This window comes from Pieris napi, chromosome 19, assembly GCF_905475465.1.
Source record: "Pieris napi chromosome 19, ilPieNapi1.2, whole genome shotgun sequence".
Classification (NCBI taxonomy): Eukaryota; Metazoa; Arthropoda; class Insecta; order Lepidoptera; family Pieridae; genus Pieris; species Pieris napi.
The window spans coordinates 243,523-268,757 of NC_062252.1; the positions used below are offsets into that span (position 1 = coordinate 243,523).

At 33.5% G+C, this 25,235-nt stretch overlaps 1 protein-coding gene across 17 annotated transcripts in view; it reads left to right on the forward strand.

Moving 5' to 3' along the window:
* LOC125059038 (plasma membrane calcium-transporting ATPase 3) overlaps positions 1 to 25,235 on the forward strand; it is an 89,880-nt gene that overhangs the window by 36,476 nt on the left and 28,169 nt on the right. For all 17 annotated transcript variants that reach the window (XM_047663194.1, XM_047663196.1, XM_047663201.1 and 14 more), the window contains 2 exons: positions 3,424 to 3,488; positions 11,660 to 11,867. In XM_047663194.1, the coding sequence (XP_047519150.1) occupies positions 11,711 to 11,867 (157 nt within the window). In that variant the 5' untranslated portion in view covers positions 3,424 to 3,488; positions 11,660 to 11,710. The remainder of the gene's footprint in view (positions 1 to 3,423; positions 3,489 to 11,659; positions 11,868 to 25,235) is intronic.

Genomic DNA, 25,235 nt, shown 5'->3' on the forward strand with positions numbered 1-25,235 from the left:
CTTTCACGATACTCATGGCAAAGTGACTGCAGCATCGTTATATTACCATGGACGGCGCCGGGTCGCCGCCGGTTGTCTAGACGCGAAATAATTATATATCGCGCCAAGAGCCGCCTCTCTGACTCAGCCCGAAGTCGTCTCAGAATCGATTCTCGTCGATTTGCCGTGGAAGGTCACATCCAATACCTTGTTTGCTCCAGAAGCCTGAATTCGATACTTTCGAGTATTGATTGGTCCTCGAAGATTTATGAATACTGTTCTTAAAAGGAACGGGCAAATGAATTGAAATATAATACGATATTCTATCGTGGAACTGACAAGTTGTGTACAATTCTAATCTTTCTACATTTACTTAACCTTCATAAATGTATCATTGAAAATGGGGTTCTAATATTAATATTATTATAAATTTATATATAACCTTGTTTATCCATAACATTTTTATTAACCCTTTAGGTTGACTGTAAGAAGCACTCGATACTTTACTGGTAACATTAATCGATCATACCATATAAATAACGGTTGCCATGTGTGCGTTGCGTAACGATATCGATACTGTAATTTCCGCTTCCGCTGATACTTGTAAATTTTTGTTTGCCGTATTGGCAATGTTGGGTTCCGATATTAATTTTATCATGAACTTTAAGAAATTATTACCGACTGCACTCGTAATAGTCCTTTTTTCATCTTTAATTGTGTAATCCAGTAATAGCAATAATTATTAAATCACGCAGAACGTGTACCATTTTGTTTTAAGGGGATACTGTACTCATGGCTTGTCTGCGTAAAGCTGATAAAATCGTTATGGTCTATAGGTAATAGGTCCACGTCTTATTTATACAACTATTGATAAACTTACTATTAATAATAGAGAGATTAAATAGATATTCTACAAATAAAAGATGTCTATGAATAAAGTACGTAAGTAAGTAAGTATTTCCTTAGTAGGTACTAAAGAAATACCTAACGTTAACAATGTTTGGTCACTAGTACCCACTAATAAGTAGTGAGCAATAAAGTCACGATTGTAGCTTTGCTAGGAAATAAAGTAATTCATTTCTATGAACTGTTTTATGACCAAGCAGTCGATAAAAACGTGGACGAAAATTACAATTTTAGCTTTATATGAGTTCAAAATATTGTAAATATTGGTTAATTTATACATTCAATTCCTTTATAAAACCTTCCTAAAATGTCTGACCACTTGGCTCTGCGTGACGATCAATAGTTCGTGTATATAATTTATGTCAAGTATAAAAAAGAGTATACTACATAGCTATAGAAATTGCGAGTTCATTTCTAAGCATAGAACATCACAACCCACGAGAACAGATGACCGTAAAACAATAATAGCATTCAGTTGTCCATCAAAATATCATTTTAATTCATTGTGGTGGGCGTAATCTGCTCGATTATGTTGGCTGCTGATATGGGGAACTATGAGTCAATTTGTAGTTGGTACATTTAGTTATAATAACGCAATATAAATGCGCAAGTATTATTTGTAGTATATCGGGTGTATGATAGATTGGATCTCGAATAGATCTTATAATCGGTCGCATAGAAGTTTGTCAATTTCCTCTAACCGCACGCGTTTTTATGAGAATCAAAGGGTTTAAATTGGTAATCAAAAAACCTTAGAACCCTACTAAAAATCAATGGAACAGGCGAAAAGAATGTGTTCTTCTCATCCAATTCAGGGCTAAGGTGATTTCGTTCAACGAAGTTGAAGGCATCAGTCAGTAGTAAATGTATAAGGATGTGCTTATGGACTCGGGAGACACAAAACCATTGAAGCAAATGTCCATTACAAATGAATTGAGACGCGTCAAATCGAAACGGAAGAAGCCACTTACATGAATTGGTTTGGTTATCGCCAGATGAACGAAAAAAGGGGAGTTCGCTTAAGTTTCAATTAATAATTCCTAGTGCGTGAGTTTTAATTGTAAAATCCATACAGTAGTCTATGTTTTTTTACATAGTACGTATAGTTAGATACTTATATGATACCTCTTATTGTAATTTAAAATATTTTGTATAAAAAACTATACAAAGTATATATTGCAAGTAAAGTATAATATATTGTATTGCAAGTCTGCGTTACAGAATAGACGCAGTGTCTATGGCTCAGATTATCGCGCGTTTTGTCTTTTCCGAGGAGATAAGGCCAAGTTTCTCAATCGTCATGAAGCGCTAAGTTTGTGACTCCCGTATGTCATAAACCGATTGGGTATTGAGATACGGGAATCATAGTTCGCGCTGGGTCTCCTTTCAGAATCTAACCTTAACAAAATACTGTCTCTTTACCTATAAAAAACAGTTGAAGAATCTCAAAATGGGACATTTCGCCTTCAAGGTTGTTTATGAAACTAGTGCAAACAGGACTTTTATAACGATGCGGATAAAACAAATAACTGTAGGAATTAATTAAGATTCATATAGTTATCTTTGTGATAAATAGACAGTGATAAAAATGCGCCGTTGTCGTATTTGATTAGTATTAATTTCAATGCCAGTGGGTAATAAACGTACGTGTACAAATTTATCTTAACATTTGGTTAAATTTAAATAACAGTTTGTGCGTGACCGTCTGTGAGTTCAGTTTTGTAAAACAGTAGAGTAAACTCCCAGGTGAGAATTAAAGCTGTTTTATATAATTTAATTTAAATAGAATACATACAATATTACATCGGTACATCGAGAAACATAATACATCGTTATTTAAATCAGTCCTAAGACATAACATTTATTACTATTCTGTTTGTGATTCTGGTCTGTTTAGTGAGATTAAAAAATCCTTTTTCTAGATTACTTTTAGGTTTATACTCGGCGCAGGTGTTTATAACTTAGGCGTGGGTGGCGCTACAGCTCTGAATAAACCTGACAACACCACTTTAGTTTTCTACGATAGTAGCTGAAAATATAATACTGTAAAAATAATTCTGGTTAAATTTTGAAGATAGGAGCACTGATTAGATACTAGAAACGAATAATTTTAAGACCCAAGAAGCTATTGACTAGTCTGGCACAATCCAAATATTTACGAGTAGCAAGACGCCGCCCTAATTGACTATTTGTTCTGGTGTGGGCGTTTTTCCTCACTTGATGTGCGCTTAAACGTACATATAGTGATGGCAAATAATAGAATAAGGAACTTAACTTACATTCAACTAATCTGTAAACGACGGGGAAATGGGTCACGATTACCATCCATTTCATTGATTATTTTTCTTAGCAAGTGATCAGCCATCAGGACACACATTGTCGATTTTACTTCAACTTAGTTAAAAATCACACTCCCCCATCAATACTTAAGATACTAATAGATTCTACGGTCCCTATGTGTCACGGATACGGCGTTATTATTGATACATGGTATAGAAATTATCAGAACCTATTTGAATAATGTTTTTTGGTTTTCAGGTCGCCATCTGCATAATAGGGAGCCATACCCCGCGGCGGAAAGACGGGTGCGCTACGCACTCGTGGTACGTATAGTACACAATACTGATTAGATAATACCTCTCAGCTTTTAAAAGAATATTAAATATTTTTTTTACCGCTACCAAATTCTGCGATAAGAGGGGATTAAACCTCTTGACATATGTTTCTGCAGTAATATTTATAATTAATACGATATTATTGGTAAATACTTTTTTTACTGGTTTTAATAGTTAAGCATTTTTATCGTTAAAGATGTTACAAGCTTGCCATTACTAAAGCGCACTATCGTTAACTCTCAACATATCCGATAAAGCTTTTTAGTCGCCCGCATCCCGTCAGATTGATATTGGACGTGCAATCAGACGTCACTGTCACCCATTGATGCCACTCGCAACCGATTGCAATTTCTGTGTCCTATTTTAAACAGAAATTTAAACTTCCAAGCAAAAATGATTTAAGAATATCACTATCAAAAAGCTTTCATAACATTACTTTGATTTATCACTTGTTTTAATTTTTTTATTTAACTTTCGAGTGTGTTAATATATCGATGAATTGTCTTTGTGTTATTCAAATTCACACAGACAAACAAATCGCTTTTTCGTTGGGCTTTAAAAACACTGGATTATGATTGCATGTGATACAATGTAAATGGTAGTTTAAATTCAATTTCCGTGCACCACGTAACACAGACTAGGCGAAGCTCATACGAATTATGTATCACACCTGTGTCTTGCACTTAATTAGAAAGCTAGAATTGCCGTCCTCCATGCTCGTGTTTGCTTTGATTTCAATTAAATGTAATTAAGCTTCTACAACCTGTTGTGTCGTGGTATTGCAGGTGCCGTGATATTATTTAGTGCTCATCTCGTAATTGAAATTTTAAATATGAACGAGTTTTTATTTTTGAACCAATAAGTTTCTTAATGCTAAACCGATTTTCACTTGCAATTCAATATATTTACTTTACAATGAAAGCGGAGTCAATCATCAAAGAAGAAAGGAAGAAATCTGACATTTAATAGGATTCTTTTTTAAATTACACAAGGTACAAAGTGACAGCTTTGTAGGGAAAAACTCATTGTAAAATATGTAGATTTAGTTGTTTCAGGGCACAGGGAATCTGTAATGACTTGCTTTGATAACAAAAGATTGTTTGGAGTGTTTGTGCTTTCCTTGCATATATTTTCAGGCTTTTTGCGGTGGGCTGGGCAACCCGCCAACATTAGTATTAATAATTGAGTAAATTTTGTAGATTCAGTTATCGCATCTTTAATTAGGAACAGAAATCATTCATGTTTGCTTTGAAGATTTCATAGTCTTGCTTCTCAAATATGATTTTTTTAAGGTCACTCCAGTACTTTTAAATAGATAATGTAGAATGATATTTAGCGTCCGTAAGGGTTAAACTGATGTCAGTTGTCTTTAAATGATACCTATACTAATATTATAAAGAGGAAACATTTGTATGTAAGTATGTTGGTTAAGAATTGGCTTAAAAAGTACTGGACCGATTTTAAAAATTCTTTCACCATTTGAATGCTACATTATCCCTGATTAATATAGGCAAGAATAATAAGGATCCCTACTAAAACTACAATAATGGTACCCAAGGTGTAAAAAAATGCCTATAAAATATCTTTCATCGCATGCGCTTCGAATACTATTGATGTTAGAACAAAATAATGTTTAACAATATTAAAGAACATATCAATATCTACAAAAATATTTTAAAACTAAATGTCCACCCGAGCGAAGCCGGGACGGGCCGCTAGTATTAGAATATTTAATATTTCGTACGTGAAAATAGTTGACATAAACATTCTAAGTAAAGATCGACGACAGCGAACGATTGAGCACAAAATAAATTTTATATTTTTCTCGCTATAATTCTCTTTGTAAGAATATTTTTCAAATCAAATTCTTTAAGGAAATGCTAAAGTGAGTTTATTCACTTGACTTAACAAATTCCAGTTGAGTTATCCTCGTGTTGGCGTCACTCTTTGTGGTCAGAATACATTAGTAGCGCTCACTCGGAATACTAATGAAAAATATAGATTACGCCTTCATAATGCCCGCATACTTTAGTAAGGCGCAGTGGTGAATTAGCACGAAGGGCTTATGTCTAAATTTGTTGTGTAATTAATCATATCTACATTTATGCTTGTGTAATGAAAGTTGCATCATTCCTTATTAAATAAAATAATTAGATTAAAATCTCTAATTCCTCATAAATGAAGATAATATAGAAATTTCAGTTCTCAGTACCCTTTCAACCTATTCACCAACACGGGTGCTCTCTTGAGGGTTCTGCCTTTTTATTTACCAACATTCGGGGCAGCTCCCAAGAGCACCATTGTTTAAGTGAGGCGAGGTTCCAACAAAAGAAAATAAAAATTTATACAATTTAATGTAGTATTTCCACGGCAAAGTTAATTTGAGTAATTGTAGTTTACCACTTTTTGCAACAATTCTTTTTTATAATTTGTTCATGATACTTCGAATTTAATTGCACGAGCTCTGGGTGTGATATACCAAAAATATTAAAGCGAGATAATGTCAAACATTGATAAAGTTGAATTATTACATTAATTATTGAATAACTTAAATTTATTGGATGACATTTGATTTTTAAATTTACTTATTCATTAATACAGAAATTAATAATTCATTCGTATGTTAGAAATCAAAACTGTGTCTTTAAAATGAGAATGAATCCGAACACAATTGTGATGGTTGCATACTAATATAGTGTTCACATTTTACACTATATAATTATATATATTACAAGACTATACACATGTCCTTGCCTTCTTAAAATAGTACTGCACCTTCTAAGAAACTAGTTTATGAACCTGCTTATACATCGATAAGACCTAAGCGGTAACGTAAAGTTGCTCGTCAAACTTTTAACGAACTTGAAGCGAATTAGATGGTTATCTTGGCAAGCGTTTGGTCCAAAGATTTATCAGCTCAACTCATTATTCTAACTCCTTCGTTGCATGCCGTCTTGGGGCTGAAATATCAAACAAACTTGCTTAAGAGTAGAACGGCTTAATTTACAGATATAATTTGTTTCAACACAATTTGGAAAAAGTTATTTTAATATTTCAATGATTAAAAATTTTCATAACCTGTTAATTAACATAGTAAAAAAGCCTTTAATATGCAGAAGTTCCGGTGTATTCCATCTATGGGTGTACTTTTTCTTAGTGTCATCGGCCGCATACTTACCAACTAGATTTTCCACTTGATACGTGCTATGATTTATAACTTCACGTATATGGAGTGTGGAACCACGGTGACTGAATTCCAGTTAGCTTTCTTTTCTTAATTGACGGCTTAAAAGGAAAACCAACTACATACAAATGCTAACAATTTAAATTGTGTATTTTATCTTAAAAGATACCATTTCAATTTTAATTTTTAACTCGGTTGCTTAGACTAAAACCTAAAGCACTTGAATTCTATATCTTAAATAGTTTTAAAAGACATTACCACTCGTAGAAATTACGACTATTACTATTCCTGTTAAAGTAGTTTTTAATCTGACATTGAAAACTCAAATGTTTGTAGCTATTTAAATCTTCCCTCTTTTATTGTATTGCTTTATTTACTGTTTCGATTTTTTTAGGAACTATAAATAAACTAAATGATTTTTAGTAGAAGAACAAGTAGAGTATAAATAATAGTAACGATATTTGTTCATAACAGTTGTCGAAGAGATTTATTGGTTGGTTTATTGTGTCAGTTGAGCCACAATATAGTGTGACTAGCGAATGGGTTGCAGCGCATGAACTGAATACGTTATCGGCGTTATTCAACCTTCTTGCCAATTGAATGTGGCACGTGGATTTTAGGTAAATTCGCTTTACTTTTGGTATATCCTATCGCTTACTAATCCAACAGGCTATGTAATCGAGTAAATGTATGTAAAATGACACAGGATATAAAACTTCGATAGGGGTCGGCACCACGCGATGTGATCGCTTATCAGACTATCTCGTAGTCTGCGGCTTTAGCTCGAAATAACCTGATAAATCTCTTTGACGACGCGATAGATTTTCGATTAAATTGCCAGGATAGCAGGACGAAATAATACTAGTGGTGTCTGCGTACGTTTAGGTAGGTACTGTTTTTTCTTGTAGATAAATTTAAGCACGATTTGTTGTTGCTGTGGACCTACAGTTTTGTATGTCTCTTGATTTTATTTCGTTGATTTATACAGTATTAGGGCTTTTTTCCTGATTATATTACTTTACTGAAATATTAAGACAGTTCCTTATTGAAATATTAGATGTCGGATCGGATGAAACTTTTTTCATGAAAGAAAGTTCCGTTTTTTTAGATTTTCCGTCATAGTTTTATGGCCATTCGATATGGACTTGGATGCAATCCAATTACATTGTCTTTCAATATAAGCCTTGAGGTTTCATTTCAAAGTGTAAGTTATGAAATTAAGTGCTGGTCCTTTGATTTGAAACAGACCTTCTATGTTAAATGCGAATATTTTTCATTGGTTAATAATTTAAATATATAAATGATTAATTACATTGTACGTTGGCTTGTTATCTTAAAACGTGAACAAAGTAGGATGTTGGGACTAAAAAACTAATATTCGTTGTCTCACAAGGAATAATAAAAAGTATATAGATCTCGTCTAGTAGAATAGTTCATTCTGAGCACTCTAACCGCACTTAGCGCTTCCCAAGAGACCTAATCAGGCCACTGTCTATCACAGATACTGTGTTGTGTACGATGGTTTTGTATTTGTTTCAAAATGTTTTTGTCATTATAAACAATTACAAATGTAATATTAACATGATATGAAACATTTAATAGTGTTTGAAAGGTCATAATTTCAGAATAAATCGTTTTTAAATTTTTTACAATATTCACTTTGGATGTAGTTTAATTACATCATTTTAATATATGCTTGTTAACATTTGTCGTGTTTTATTGACATATCTTTAGTAAGTAATCTCCTTAGTATCCCTAGTTGTTATATTTAACTTAGCGCTTAAAGTATTACTTAAGTTTAAACCAACCCTAACTTCAGGATATATCCAGTAAACTTCTCTGTCAGTTAGTGCTAACTGTAATCTCGTTACAAGTTCTCGCCTCCAATAAAAGCAGAGTTAGCTATTGATTATCGAATGCGTTTAACTTGGTCTATTAGATTCTAGATACACCTTGGAACTTCAATATATGTAGGTGCTTCTTACTGAGGCCCTACCTGTTTCTGAAATTTGTATGAGCCAAGTCAGCATTTTTGATTACTTAACTTGACGCAACGTTACTTATAGTCCATTCCAATCACTGTATTTTCCTTTTTTTGAAAAGTGTTTCTTGTGATTTTCTTCTTCGTACGCGTGAGTGTTAATTGCACTTATGGAATTATTGATCCACAGTCGGGGTTTGAACGCAAGATCGAGGGAGTTACCTAGTTAGTTACAATTTTTTTTTAGCTGAGGTTCAGATTTGTGGCACGATATCAGTCTTACAAATATACTCGCTGGTCTGACACTTATGGAGACATTTTTCATTTGTTAGTTTCGTAGTAAGGTGGTTAAAAATGGTCTAGGTGCGGTTAAGGCGTACTTGTCACGCGATCGTACGCTCTATCATGCTAACTTTAGGATGCTTGAATCCACAAGATAAAAGTTTAATGTATCAGCTGATTGTACATTAACCTTATAATATTTTTCATAAGAAAAAACTAATAAATATAAACAACATTTTGATGTAATATTTAGGAAAAATTTATGTAAGTTACTACTTGCACTTTTATTTATAATTTAATAATTAAAATGTAATTGTTTGTTCTATAGTATAGTAAAATGATAATAATATACAAATAATGTTTAAATATTTTGGCAATCAATCGGTTATATTTGTACTTATAAATAGAATTTCACAAATCCACGTTGAATAGCTAGTTATTGTCAATATGCTGCAGGTTACCAAATGAATCAAGTCGAGTAGAATCAGTGATTTGTGGCTGAAACCGACAATAAAATATTAATTGTGCACTGCCTTTTGTATGAACTGTAATGGACGGAATGGTTTTAAATCGATTAGTCAATAATAAGCAGCACACATATCTAGTGAAATAAAAAAATATTTAATGCTGATTATTCATTATATTTCACACGATTCATGCAACTTATGATGAATTTAATGCATAGGAAGATAAAGATAACTATTCAACGAACTCATTATATTAAATTCTCGTGTCACAATGTTCGTTCCCATACCCCTCCGAAACGGTTCGACCGATTCTTATGATTTTTTTATGCATATTCAATAAGTCTGAGAATCGGCTACTGATATCTTTAACCGAACAGTCTCTGGGGTAGCAAAGCAAAATGTTCCATGTTGGTATGTACTAAAAAGATAGGCTAAGTAAAATAGGAGAAACGAAGTTCGCGGGGTAGCTAGTTTTGTATGAAAATTTAGAAAAAGCATGTCCATTAAAAATGTAATAAATACATTGACGCTGAGCTGTCAAAGATATAAATTCGTTTTCGCGTGATAAATAGGTTTATAGGTCAATAGTAGCGGGCCAAAGTTGGCACGTTGCGAACATGATTGTCTCCCTCACGAGAGGAATCTACTAATGATCGTTAGTAATTGAGCACAGTAGTTTTTTAGAAATCGGCTTACTCTCAAGGGATCTACAAGGTACAAAGTTAAATTAGCGGTTAAAATAATATAAAAAATTACATTTGTTCACATCCAGTCGATTTTAGTTAAAAAAATACCAAGGTTTCTTATAGTTATACTTAAATTGTATGGCGCAACTTATGAATTAAGAATACTTTCCCTACATACATTTTTGATAGGTTGTCTAGTTTTTATTTGGTTTCCAACATTTCTGTTTCCTTTTACAAAGTTATAAGGCATTGAAATGAACCAAACTTGGATCCAGTATTGGATTGCGGTGGTGCAGAGTGGCTCATGAATTATTTACATGTCGTCAACAGGACGTGCTGGAGTTGGTTAGATTTTCATGAAACGCAGACACAGCTCGGCCAATTTAAGCAGATTCAAATAGATTTGACTCAACTTGAAACTAGCTAGTTCCGTGGAATTTGTATCATCGGAGTTTATTTATTTTAATAAGTAACAATCTTTTATTAAACGCTTGAAGTAGGGCAGGTTTGTTATAAAACTTATTTGATTGTTTGTGTATGTCAATAAAGGAAAGCCTACTTGTGTCAACTGACTTTATGATATATCGAAAATTGGTTTCAAATTTATTCGAATTTAGTCGCATGCATTTCCTAGAGCTTGCAGAGCCTGAAATATCATAGGAAGTTTTAAGAGTATTAGAACAAGTTCGCTTTATTTGAATACCAAGTTTTAGTTGCATCAACTTTAAGCATTCAAATAAGTTACCTAACTTAACCAACGATAATTGCTGTAAGGTAGTTTTATTGTGGTGATTATGCTATTTTCGATAGCCGAGTGGTATGAATAATAAAGCTGGTTTAATTAGCGCAGCATGAAAATATTTGCATAATAATTGATATGAGAAAAATAAGTATTTTTCTCTATGAATATATTAATATTTTAGGTTTCAAGATATTTTTGTCGAAGCAAAAACAAAACACAAGTCTATACAAGTATATTATCCTAACCTAACAACGTTGTGCCTTTCGTGTCGCTTAGAGGGCAATGCTTGTCATGTTGTTTGCTTTTCATGAGTGCCTGCTATCGAATAGCCTTCGATTTGACGTTTTTCATAATTCTTATTGACGTGTAGGAGGGTTTACAAATAAACTCTTACCCGTATTACTCACATTACAACTAATTTGTGTGGTTAAAGTTACCGATTATAGGCTATAAGATTATTAGTGAAATGAATTAGATATACAGTCAAAACTGTTTACGACGACGCCGTTTAGAGCAACATACCGGTTATATTGGCCAAAATCAAAGGTCCCGGCTGAATTCTATTATTATCATTTTATATCATTAGTATTAGGATCTTAATAACAACGTCATCGGCTGTTACGACTATCGGATTTTACGACCAAATATTAGTAGATCCTTCGATATCGTTATATGTAACAGTTTTGACTGTAACTAGAAGAAGCGACACAGACATGTGGCAACGTGTGCGTATTATGGATATAGAGGAAGGGTTGAAAGAAACAAAGATGGTATTTTCTACATTCCAGTTTTTATTAACGTATATAAATTGTTCCAGATCTAGTGGGTGGTCGGGCGTGGTGGCGGCAGGAGCCGCGAGCCCGGCACCATGGCGACGGTGGAGGGGCGGCCCGCCCAATATGGGGTGACGCTGCGGCAGCTGCGCGAGCTGATGGAGACGCGCGGCGCGGAAGGAATAGCGAAGATCAACGCGCTCGGCGGCCCACAGGAACTCTGCAAGAAACTTTACACCTCACCCACGGATGGTAAGTAGCATAATTATAACCGGCAAATTAGTTATTCACAATGGACTACGACATCCACATTCCAGAAGACGAAGGAGAGCTTTTTATCGTTTTGACCTAATTAGATATTCCACAGCAAAGTTTGTGAATCGCTTTTCCTGACTTACGTAATTTATTTTAAAATTAAATAATGAGCGGTTGATTCCAGTTTAATACAATAGAGTCAGTAATTAGAGTCCATTGAGTATATCGTATTATTGTATTACAAAGCTGCTTGAAATAGCTAATGCTCGTCACTTTATCTAGCTACTACCTTTGCTAAAGCTTGTATATATTTACCACGATATTCACACTCAAGGGTATTCTAAAATTCGCTCACACAAATACGAGCTAATTATGTATTCTCGTTCAAAGAGATGTATAACTTCAGTTTCGGGACTTTGTTAATGAACTAAACTTATACAATTCGCGATTTCTGTATCGCAATTAATTCTAAAGTTTGGCCAAATGTCAAAAATAGCACTCTGAGGTCGTGAACTTTCAGCGCTCAACTCCTGTACATATATATTCTATATATACAAGGTAAACATAATATATTACACGTATGTTCAGGATTGAATACATTAGGAAATTATATTATCATTTTTTTTATTGGAACGTGAACTTTATCAAGTGGAAAAATCTATGTTCAAAGTATTCTGTATGTACATTTCAGTATACTCGTAGTAGCAGTTTTCTATTTAGTTTTTCGAGTTTGTTTAAAGTTGTTAGAAAAAGTTTTGGAGTTTTTACAGTACCGTAGTCGGCTTGTTTTGTTGTTCGTTATTACAACTGTTATTTCACGTAGTGGAGATTTTAAATGAACTTTTTTACTTTATCGTAGTTTTTGTTGAGAGTTGTCTTGCTCCAAATTTGATTTTGCACGTTCGCTTGCCCCACGCTGATAATATTTCGATCGTTATAACCGATAATTTGTTTTAAAATTAAAAATTCATTCTGAGGTACATTTCCCTTATTTCGGGCTTGCTCATTTCGTAATACAAATGAATGTTCTGCCTCATTGGAACTATTGTAAGTGAAAAATGACTGTAAGGTTCATTCATCATTCTGACACAAAGAATTTTTGTAATTATTATCAGATAGAATATTTTTTCAAGTTTTAGTATCTGTACTAACATCAGTTTCAAAAAAAGTTTAATAATACAATATAAAATATAATAAACCTTGGCATGTAAACTTAATTCCTGGATCTTAAGTGAAATGGGATACTCAATCATGACAGTCTCAACCAGGTTGCACCGACGAGAATAGGCGAATGCAACTAATTCAATATCACTATATTAACATCTTTATATCTATACCATTACAAAATATAACTCTTTTTTATATTTATTCCTTTTTATAAAAAATATCGAATCTGTTTAGATCTTCGACAAAACTTTCGCTCACTACGCTTATTGTGAGATTCAAAATACGCTGGAATTTTAGAAAATAAATTTTCCTATCGTAAACAAAGTGAAGCCTGCCTAATCTAGTGGATTGATCAGGGCTCCATAGTAGTTGGTGATAGGCATCGTGACATGATGGCACGATAATGTCTGAGGGTACGTCGAACATTATTGCCATGGATTAGACTTCATAAAAAACTTTACTCTGAGTATACTCTGAGAAAACACTGTTATATCTTTTAAATTACAGAAACACTTGTTAATTTCTTACATGAGGCAACAAATTGAAACTCAACAAAACCGTTTTTCTCAAGGCTCTGTTTAGACATGACGTATCGAAATGAATAAAACAACGAATTACTTTGATCTCTAAAATGAACGGAGATAATCAAACGAACTCTCGTGCCCAAATTAGATATTTCGGTTCGCGTGAAAATTTGATCATTCAAACGTTCGCTCGCTCTATCGATCGAAGTTCACTGAACCGTTCTCGTTCGCAATACGAAAATCATATTGAATGGCTTGGATTAATCACTGGCTTTTCCGTTTGCGTTTTAAAAAGGTCCTGTAAGCTTTTTTGTATAAACTGAATTTGCAATGAGCGAATGGATTTAGTGTTAAAATTTCTAATTAAAAACAGTCTAACATCTATTGTTTTAGCGTTTGCCTTGGTTACCTTAAACATAGTATTGTCTTTGATTGACATAACTTTTATTCATTTAAATAAAACACTATTTTGACCGGATTGAAGTTATGTATTATTATAAATAATAATACCTTAAACATGATTGTATAAGCAGAATCAAACTTTAATTACTTTAAAGTTGATACCCATTTTGGGTCCTAGCATGTAGTGTAATTGTAGGATGTTAAACAGGAACGCCATGAAGATGTTCTACGAATAACTTTACAATGCTATCTAGTGATTGACCTAAATTAAAAGAAAAACTAATGTTATTGTCGTAAAGCAGTGGCGTGTGGCTGGCGGTTAAATTACGATTCCAATGAAAATCGCTACTAAAACCGTATTAATGTTTCATTAATGCTATAGAAACCAGATTAACACGGCTTTATTACTTCAACTAACTTCACGCGCGGATTCGTTCACAATACATTCGTTTGCGTCTTAAATCTTAATATACATATAGCACTCGCATAGTACAAGTAATCTACATACGACATATACTGACATTATCAGCCTATAGCTATAGAAGCAATATTGCCAGTGTTTACGCCGTAATATTTGTTGGAAATTACCTGCTTGCCTGTCAATAAATGTTTTAGAAAAGGATGTCCCTTCTTACCATTGGGTTGTACTGTACTTACAAACTCTTGAGAATAAGCCATGTCATAATTTTAATCAGAAGGAAGGAGTAGGCTTGTGCGCTTTTCAGTAAATATGAAAATACTGGTAACACTTTTAATAAGAAGATCTAAGTAGTCAAATAAACTATATCGCTTTTGCATCTTTTTGGCAAATTGTGTTCGTCTGTAATGGAAATATAAAGGCTTTATTGTAATTAACCTAATTGTTGTTACCTAATTTACTTTTTATTAATAAGATTTCACATTTCTTTTGAAAAGTGGGGTATCTGCTGATAACGTCGAGTTAATTTCCACAGAGCCGTACGAAGGCATCGATCAAACTTCATATGTAGGCCAAGTTCGTATTGTGATAGCGGATTGTGGATTTTGTATTAGTTGAGAAAACTAGATTACGTAGGTATATGATAGTATGATATAGTTTGCAGTAAAGTCTATAAATAATATAGAAATTTTTAAGAAAGTGTTATCTGATTTCCCATTACAATAATGTTATCATATATTTGGTCACATCACCACGGAGCGATGAGGGAACATTATCTTTTACTGCGGACTATTTTATCTACTATCAAGGTTAATTGGCTTTCCAAAAACATTACATCATTGCACACTCAGCGTCGTAAACCTTGCGAATTCAAATCTTGTTGATACAAGTGACATAAGTCTGATCTCATCATTAATTCCTGTTTTGTATGTTTATGTCTACTGATTAGCCCGTCAATCTATTTGTTTTTTTTTTGGTTATTAGGTGGATTAGATTATTTACAACTGTTCGTTCATTACTGGTTTTCCTCTACGTAAATGTCAATTTCCATTTGTATATGCCCCGACTCTGCGATTATAATTAAAAAAAAAACAACTTTTCCAAGAGATCTCGCACACCTATTGATTATAATTAATCGATCTAAATGAACCACTTTCTTTGCAAATAAACGATGCATTTATAAACTTATCTGAATTGCAGAATATCGTAGCTATCTACTATGAAATATGAACAATAGCTTGAAAGATTATCCAGAAGCCTTACCTTTTGACGTGTTGATAGATGAGCCCCGACGCTTTTCACGAGAAATGATCTTAACAAAATAGTATGCAGGCGTACTCGGCTGCATTTTTGATATGGCACGATGCCAATGCCTCGTATGCCATTACGGGCCTTACATATTCATTTATCATCTTTTTAAATGGTTTAATTCAATCTGTGACCTTTTTGAGTGTTATTCCATTGAAATTACAATATTTTACATTTTATGAATTCATTCGAACAAAATAAATTCATTTATTTCTGAGCCAAGCAATTTTCTTGTGATGGAGTATGTTAATTCGTATATCATATCATTAATCATTGAAAAAAAAATTATACAATTATCACACCATCACGCATATGTGTTAAGCTAAAGCTATGTGTTAAGCTAAGCTAAAGAATTAATTAAAAAGTTATAAAAACTAAGAAATTATTAGCTATATACTTTTAGCTGATAAGTTTTAAAAACACCCCTTTTTGTTTATATGAACTAATAATAATAATAACTCCATGAAAGTTTTACATAAGATGATTACAAAAAACAGCATAATTAGTAAAGTCAAATGAGCATGCAAATGTCAAAATATAATTAAAAACAGGCCAGTGGCCCCAGAGCTGGTCCTTTCCTCGCTTAACGAATAAGTATCACAATACAGCGAGGAAATGCTGCCAGCGTTATGTATGTACTGCAACAGGGACCAAACTTTTTAAATTTTATATTTAATAGTATATTTGTATGTTGGAAATAAATATTTGAAATTTATTCAATAAAATTATATATAAAATCATAATATTTTCTACGTCACTATGTCGAAACTTATAATCAAAGAACTCCACTGAGTGCGAAAGAAGTATGTCTATTGTTGTGTTCGCGTAGTTTAAGATAAATTATTTTAATACAACCACTTTTTAACATAGATCCAATTACATTATCAATGTTAATTATAAACATTTATGTTTTCCTCGTTAGCAATTAATGACCCAGATGGTGTGATGTTGAATCAAGTAGTCCTTGTACCAATTGAAATAAGGAGTTCTCGCCCTCAATGAAACTTAATCTTACTATTTAAGAATGGCTACATACAAAGCTTAGGTTTCTTTTTCATGTCATTAATGATATTAATAAACTGCACTAGCTAAAATAATATCTAAATTATATTTATTTTAGATAAATATCACCAAAAGCAATTTGTTATCTTTATAGAAATTAGGATTAAACTTATATTTGAATCAAGTTCGAACTGATAAACTAGTAGCTGACAACCTTGGTAAATAAAGATTTTGTATTTTGATAATTATAAAGATAAAATGTCGTTTTAATTGGAGACAATCAAATTTTGGTCACGTAACAGCTCACGCTTTTATTATAATTGGAGAATTCGGTAATTGGCCTTCCCCCAAGTAAATAATATAACCAATTCTATTTACTAGGCGTGAAAGTGTTACACTGTAGTTACACAGATTCAGATGCTTCGACTGAAGTTGGAAAGTCCTGTCTTTTGTCCGTGTTGTTTAACACTAGATTGTAAGAAACCCATGATCTTGTATTACCCTAATTCCATAAATGTATCAACCATTTGCGTCCATCAGAGCAAGACGAGGCCGGCGGACAATGTACATCAGAAATTCAATTTCATGCCAACTGCTCGCCATCTATTTTTCAATTCCTAAAACTATATTAGAATTGTATGTCAAAGGTATTTTAATGGATACTGTTTTACAAGGTTTTTGTATTTTAGAATTAAATTACAATAATTAGAGGGATTTGGTAAGTTATCTTGTAATCAATATAATCACGTAGTACAATATCGAACGGAAGCTATAGACACAATTGCTCTTGGTGTTAATTGTATTTATATTAATTTTAAATTACCCATTGCACCAAAGAATATATTTAGACTTGTCAAAATATAAACATTATTTTAGTAAATACTAATGCTTAGTTTCATAAAAGATCAACAACTGAACAATTATAAGTTACTGCTCATAACAACACGCCTGCGTAGTATAGGGGTTAAAAATAGCCTATATTTCTTCCAAGGTTTTATATTCGTTAAGGCCAGCTTTATGCCTGCGCATTTATTAGATTAATCACATGTCCATAGGTGACAACTTAGCATTAATGCTCCTTGTCAGAGCCCACTGGGATCAAAATATATCAATTATGTATGAAAGCGTCAAACGTTTTGTTAATTTTATTATAACTTTACAAGCTGCCCCCGCGAACTTCGTTTCTCCTTAATGTGATTTTACTTATCCTACCTTATGTATACCAACATTTTGCTATGCTACCCCAGAGACTGTTCGGTTTTCTGGAATGAAAACTTTTTAGGTTTTTCTGTGAATTTTTCTCTATATAAAACTCAGAGTTCAAGTTATTAGTTCTTAACTAACAAATAAAAAATAGGGTTTGATCGTAGAGGGTAGGTGAAAATTAAGGGTTGTATGTATTTTTGTATGCTGTATCATAAAAAAATAAAAACAAAAAATGTCTTCTAACAAATAATAATTGTTTTTTGGGGTGGACACCCGATTCTCAGACTTACTGAATATGCATTAAAAAATTCATAAGAATCGGTCGAGCCGTTTCGGAGGAGTATGGGAACGAACATATATTAGATTTAAAATTTTAGATCCATTTAAAATGTCCAAACAGATAACTAACAATCAAGATTACTACACTTGTACGACTGAATCCGGGAAGCCCTACATTATTATAGGCTTATAGACTGCGCCTTGGGTGCACATACCTAAACCAATTTACGGCGTGGGTTTGCAAAACTAATATTTTGGACAAAGGCTTTATTGACTAGACTTTTCGAAAGCCTAAATAAATACAGCAATATTATTATAACGTTATTTTTTGCGTACTCAACGGAATAACAGTTTTTGAATTTCTATATCAGCCCTTCAAGGTTTTTACTCAGTAAATTTCCGATGCACTTATTACAAGTCGATCACATCCAATTGAAGCTATCTGAAGATGTGAGGGTCAACCTTTTTTCATAATCATAATAATTGTTTCGCGCATATAACGGCATTGTTCACTAATTCGATTTGCCTAACCTCGCTCCATTCCGCTTCTATCGAGATCTGCACGTTGTCATATTAAATCTCTATCAGGGTTACTAACCTGGTTCTGAACTGGTCTTTCAGGGTTCCACCCTGCCACCATAGGCTTATATGGCTTTACAAATTTCTTTCAGGCAGACGGTCAATATGTTGTATCTTAAACAAAAAATAAAAAAGTCTTAATATTAATCTGGCCATTATATTATAAACTTCATAAATGGTTCGAAAGAAAGCCCTTAAGGAATTGTGAGGTTCAAATACTTAGCTATTCGAATTTGTAACCATTTACTAACCCGTAATTTACAGTAATGACATATCAATTACATTTCGAAATAATTTATTGATTAATAGATGACGTTGTTCATTAATAATAATTTAATTGCATTGTTTATAACGTTTTCACACTAAAAGAAAATGGTGACGATACATTCCATAGACATTATTATATAGAGGCTTAAAATACATATAAATATATACATATATTGGGCCTGAAGCAACGCAAAACGAGGGCATCGACGATTACCTTATAGTTACGTAAGCTGATGTCATTGCCTCAAGGATTATGACATCATATAATTTCATAAAGGACTACTACATATATTATTATGTGCTTTAATATCGTTAAGTTTCATATCGAATATGTATCTTTTTGCTTTCTTAAAGAATGCGGTTATGAGACGAGTATATTTATTCAGTTTAAGGTGATACAGCACATAACTTTATGTACATAATTTATTACTTGATTGTGGCACTTTGGAGACATTTTTGCATGTACATTATGCAAATCTTATCTGTGACGTCATGCTGTTACTATCTCCCATTATCAATCCTTCAATTGAAATAATTCTACCACTTTTAACGATTTAACTTTAAAGTAGTTCTTGCGAAACAACTTCAACTACAACTACTAAACAATTTAAAAAGGCGTTAAAATTTTGACAGCAAAAGGCACATTAGGCTGAAGAGATAAACGCTAAATAGGTCTACACCCAAGTGGGTGAAACTAACAGCTACTATAAAAGACACGTCATTAGGTTCCCCCCACTCTGACGTCACCCCCCTCGACCTAGAATTCCATTTCCGCCCAATGCCTTCGACTCAAAGCTATAAGTTATCTTTGCTTTATAGATTGTATTGTATGATAGGACAATAATACTTCGAGAGCCACATATATAAATCATTACTGTGATTTTGAAAAATGATGAGTTTCGAAAATGTACCTGCCTTAGTTCTCACCTTTATATATAGTGTGTTCAGAAGAAAGCCAGCTAAATAAGAACGGTTAGGGCGAAGATTGATAGGTGTCTTTAAATTACTAGAACATCTAGCAGAGAGGTTTTCGTGAACTATAGCGTTTATTCAGTTCGATTTTTGAACATTTTCGTAATTGAAAATGTCAAGTGACAGAAACGTACTTGAAACTGCCCTTTTAAGTTATTTCGCAAACGAAAACGGGTTGGCAAGAATTCAAATTGATTGAGTGTGCGTTTTCATGTATTATGCATCATATTGCTTAAGTTTACATATATTGTCCTTGCAAAGTTTTATTGAAAGCAACTTGGCGATTGTTCGTTCTCGACTAATAAATTTGTTTCAATGCTATGGAAATTATTTATATACTCGATACTATTTCTTATATGTCATTTATTGTTTAATAGTCAAAGTATGTTTACTATGCCTTATAAAAATCCTAGTGGAAATAATACTTTAATTTTCCTTTAAAAATGTATTCATTCGTTAAGCGAATGAGTCCAATCGAAGGGTACAAAAAGTGTTAAAACATTCCCGTTAGTAACAGTTGAATACACAAACTTGTTGACGTGGACAAATTGAGTCTATTTCGCTTCCGTATTGTTCTCATATTGCACTTCTTTCACTAGGAAAAATGCTATTTATAAATGCACTTTGCTAAATATACGATATATAAACAAACTCTATATCGAGTTTTTCTTTCTAAAAACTGTGGCTTTTAGTTATTAATGTTTACGGATGTTTTGAACGGCAAAATCGGCACCGAGGTGCTAATTAAAACTTTGCTCTTTACGTGTTTCGAATTTCATAGACAAACAATTTTGGTTATTTAATTATTATGTGGCATTTGTGGCCATCCGCTCTCAAAATCCCTTGTTGGATTCGCGCTTTCGGGTACAAAAGGCTAGTTACTATTCACGTATACGTTCTGCTACTCATTATATTTTTTAAAACGTGTTGTATTATAAATGAACATTCAATGACAAGAGATGTTTGTATAAAAAGAACTAAACAGCAGTAAAGTTGAATCATTAAAACCTCTGATGGTAGACCGTGTGCAAGAGAAACAAACCAGGTACGAGCCAGTTATGATTGAACACTCGCAGGTATTTCTGCCGCCTATATTAATATTGAGATTAAAATAAATCCGGGCCTGCTCTCACTGACTGGAGTTATTAATGAACTGTACCAAAGCGGGATTTGACTTGTTCAATATTCAGAAGCTTTCATTCGTCGATATTTATATTTAACGTTACATTTTAGTCTTTGATAAAGTATAAACTGCTGATAAAAACGTCTAATATTTTTATCATTTATTTTATTTTAAACAGTTAAATGACATTATCACAGATTTGTCTTATCACTGCCTTCTACCTTCATACCGTTTATTTGATTTCCTGATTTGATATTAAAAAGTAATTGTAGTCAGTTCCTTAATCGATAACCGAATGTGAAAATGTTTGCGAAATTATATAATTGCATAGTATGGAGTCATATGTTATTATTTGATTAATCTACCTAAACCTGAACTAAAGTACCTGTCGATCATTCGCACACTCAATATGTATACTACCTCGCACAAAACAAAGACGAACGGCCGGTGCGGTGTACGTCTAAAACAAACAACCGAAATGTTCCCAACACACGTTACCCACACTCGTTATTTAGGTGCTACATCATATTATTTACAGATCCCGCAGGTTAATGCTAGTGCCTTACTAACAACAACACTCTATTGTTAGCAGTACGTAGCTGTCAGATAAATAAGTCAACGCCTCAGTGGCTGCTGGCTGCTATTAACTCGACCGATTACGACAAACCTGAGGGATTATCATGATATTACAATGTAACATTGATTTTTCCAGAAATTTGGATTACTATTAACTCGATTTTACCTTGGGAATACGCAATGGAATAGGTTCAGGAATTCAGTGATGACATACTGATTGATTTATTCGCCAATTTTGGCAGTCACCTGCCGTGTACGCGTAAGTCACATAACGTTATGATGTCATTCCAAGGCAGTAGCCCCGCTCACCTTGCGTCATTGTATTTGCTGGAATACTAAACGATTATTTTATTGATTCTGCTTTCGTCCATCGTCCCAACATCATCCGAGTGTTGACTGACCGAAAATTTGGACAGTTTTCACTTTGAGATCATTAATCACATGATTTCTGATGGTCCCAGACATATAGAACCGAATTCCGAGACATGTTTTGCGACGAGCAGAAATAGCTCAGAGCGGGTACTATGTGATCTCCCTGCGTGACGCCAGCGGGCAGTTTCCGTCCCGCTCGAGCTTGCGACGTAAAAAATATACCTTTCCTGTTCTTGCGCACTCACTTCATTGTTTTAAAACGAAGCTGTGTTGGCCGGCGGACTGAAATAGGTCGGGAGCGTCCGAAACAGACCGTTCATGATATCGAAAGCTATTGCGAGGTCACTGCCGGAGAATCATGAACAACGGGTGTTGAATGATATCCTATACACATTGTAGAAAAGCTTTTCTCATAACTTATTTAGACGCAAACAGCGTGCTGTAGAAGTGATCTCAAACATCTTAATTCTATTGCCGTAGGGACTGTAATTGTTACTCTAGAACAATTGAAGTCTTATGAGTCTGTAGTTTTACTTATTTTGTCGTGTTATATTCAGTATATATTTAAATTTTCCTGTATTAATTAACTGCGTGTAAGACCAACTAGGAATGAATTACGTCACAGCGGAATAGAGTTATAACATTAGCGTTGTTTCATTTGGCTGCAATAACCGATTAGCCGATTGTTTCCATAAGCACGGGTCTCGTGTTGTACAACTATAAGACTAATATACACTTTCGTTCTAAGTTTCATTACACAATGCTAATAAAAGCCATTCATGAGTAATTTCATCGCTTGCTATATTTTGCACTCCTTTATTGTGAGTGCCAGTTCCGCGGTCGTTTGCCGAGAAACAATTACCTGAATTCTTTGATACTCAAGAATTTGGCTTCGGTATTTCCTAAATGTATACCGTTAAGAATTTGCATTAGTTTGAAATGTTCTTTTTTATTGTTATTAAATTGCTTACGTCGTTAGAGAAAATGAAAATAAGATGATCAATGGGAACACCGAGATCAAACGATGACATTTATTTTGTAAACGTTTTAATTGACTATAAATATCAAAAGTTCATGAAGGTAACGTTTTAGACGTCATTGCTGCCCTGTAATATAAGTAATAATGTAATTTATAATACTGTTGTATATAACTTGGCAAGACTGGACGCGTTGACGAAATTGCACGATCTTATTTGGACGAATTCACGTGACCTCGTATCACGAACGGTAGTTTTGATACATCATTGTTTTTAATATCTATTTCAGAACATTCTATATTCGTCAAACCCACGTATCATATTGTGACATAATTTCGAAATGTCATAAGCGTATAGAGTATAGAAATTCAAGCGTTGCCAAGTTAATGCCTCCATACTTTAGCCTACTGTGTACCGTACCATGCCTAGCCGCCCTTTGGCAACAGTCAGTGCCGTAAAGAACCATTCACGGAGACCTCTGTTAGTTCATTGGCTTTCATTTCATTAAACAGTTGACAATAATGCGCAGGGGTGCGTGGTAGATCTCTATCGCTGGTTTCCTTGATGTTGGCACAGACGCACACGTCTACATCGATTAATATTTCGTGCTCCACGTTTCAGTTCCTAGCTATACTGGTATCGAATACGTATTACTAATAGATTGTGGCGATCTATCATTCATTATAGGAACGTTGCCAAATATCCCAGTTGTTCTTTCGGGTGTTGGTGAACCGGTCATGTGATGACAATGGTATCAATACAGCATTGATGAAGCACATATTGTTAACCTTCTTTTATTCAATTCAAGAGAAGTATTGGAAGTCTCTCATTCCGGGTTTCCACAAATTTCTATTTAAAATGATTTTACTGAAAACTAAAATAGCCCTGTCTCGTGATGTCGTATGTCGCAGAGAGATTTACAAATTTCGTCTGTGACGTCAGGATTTTTGACGCTAAGCAGACGTCAAATGCTGTTTGTGACGATAAACCCTCCAGATCCACTTCGTCTACTATTATTCCAATAATATTAATTACGAATTTTGCTTGTAAGCTGTGACGCCCAAGGCAGACTTGTTTATTTTAGTCACACGGTATTATCTATTTGTGTTTATTTAGGCCCATTGCATAACAGCATTAATTTGTTGACTCAATTTAGATTCGATTTTTTCTTATTTCAGGTAGATAGCTTTCCAGAATCCGTTTCGTTTCATTCTATCGTGCAGTCTAATAGGTTTCTTAATCTTTAATTATTTGTGTACTGTAATAAAATAGTCCGAGCTGAATAACTAGCGGCTTTTATAATGTGAAAACGAGCTATTTCAGAAGTAACATTGAAAACACAATAGTTTTTCCGTTGATTCATGGACTGGCATTTATAGGGCATACTGAAACAATCCGGCTCGTTTGTTTTATTTAACCGACGGTCTTTCATCAGTAACAACGGGCCTCGAAAGCAATTTAGTTTCGTAACCCTTCTCATATAGCCTGCGATGTAGGGCTGCCACTTGCTTAGAAGTGGAACTTTCAAGATAACGTTATTGCAACTTCAAGTTATCGGGTTTTATCAACCTTTTTCCAGAATAATTCTGGCAATATGGATTAAGTTTAAGAATAAATAAAGGTTTAATAAGTTAGTTATCCGTTCTATCAATCGTACATTGAGTGATTATAATTTTAAAAAGTTTTTTATTCATATTTCTACATTAAATGTATCTTCGACCAACCCTATATTATCCCGTAAGTTCCCTCTTGATTCCGCTAAAGTTTATATACCTCTGGAGATCTACTTGAACGCCTCGTGTTTTGAATTCTTAGTTTAGCCGGTTCCAGCGTTGTTCCCAATTTAATTGGCTGTTGATGCTTTTAAGGAAGATTTGAAAGTGACAAATTTTTGCTTCCTATATATCGAAGTGCTTGTTTTTATTTTATTGTATGTTTTATTAATAAATTAATGTTACAATACATTTTACATTCTGAGAAAATTTAACTTTAAGGTAGGTTAGTTGTGTTATTAAATTATAAGAAAATAATCTATATAAGATAAAAATATTAGTTTCTCTTAAAATATTAAATAAAAACTTGTTCACATCGACCTTATTAGTACCTACGTTTAAACTTAATTGTACTAAAGCAGTTTAATTTAGCTAAAATTATTTAGTTACGTAGTACAATAGTAAAATCTTGCGGTGATTA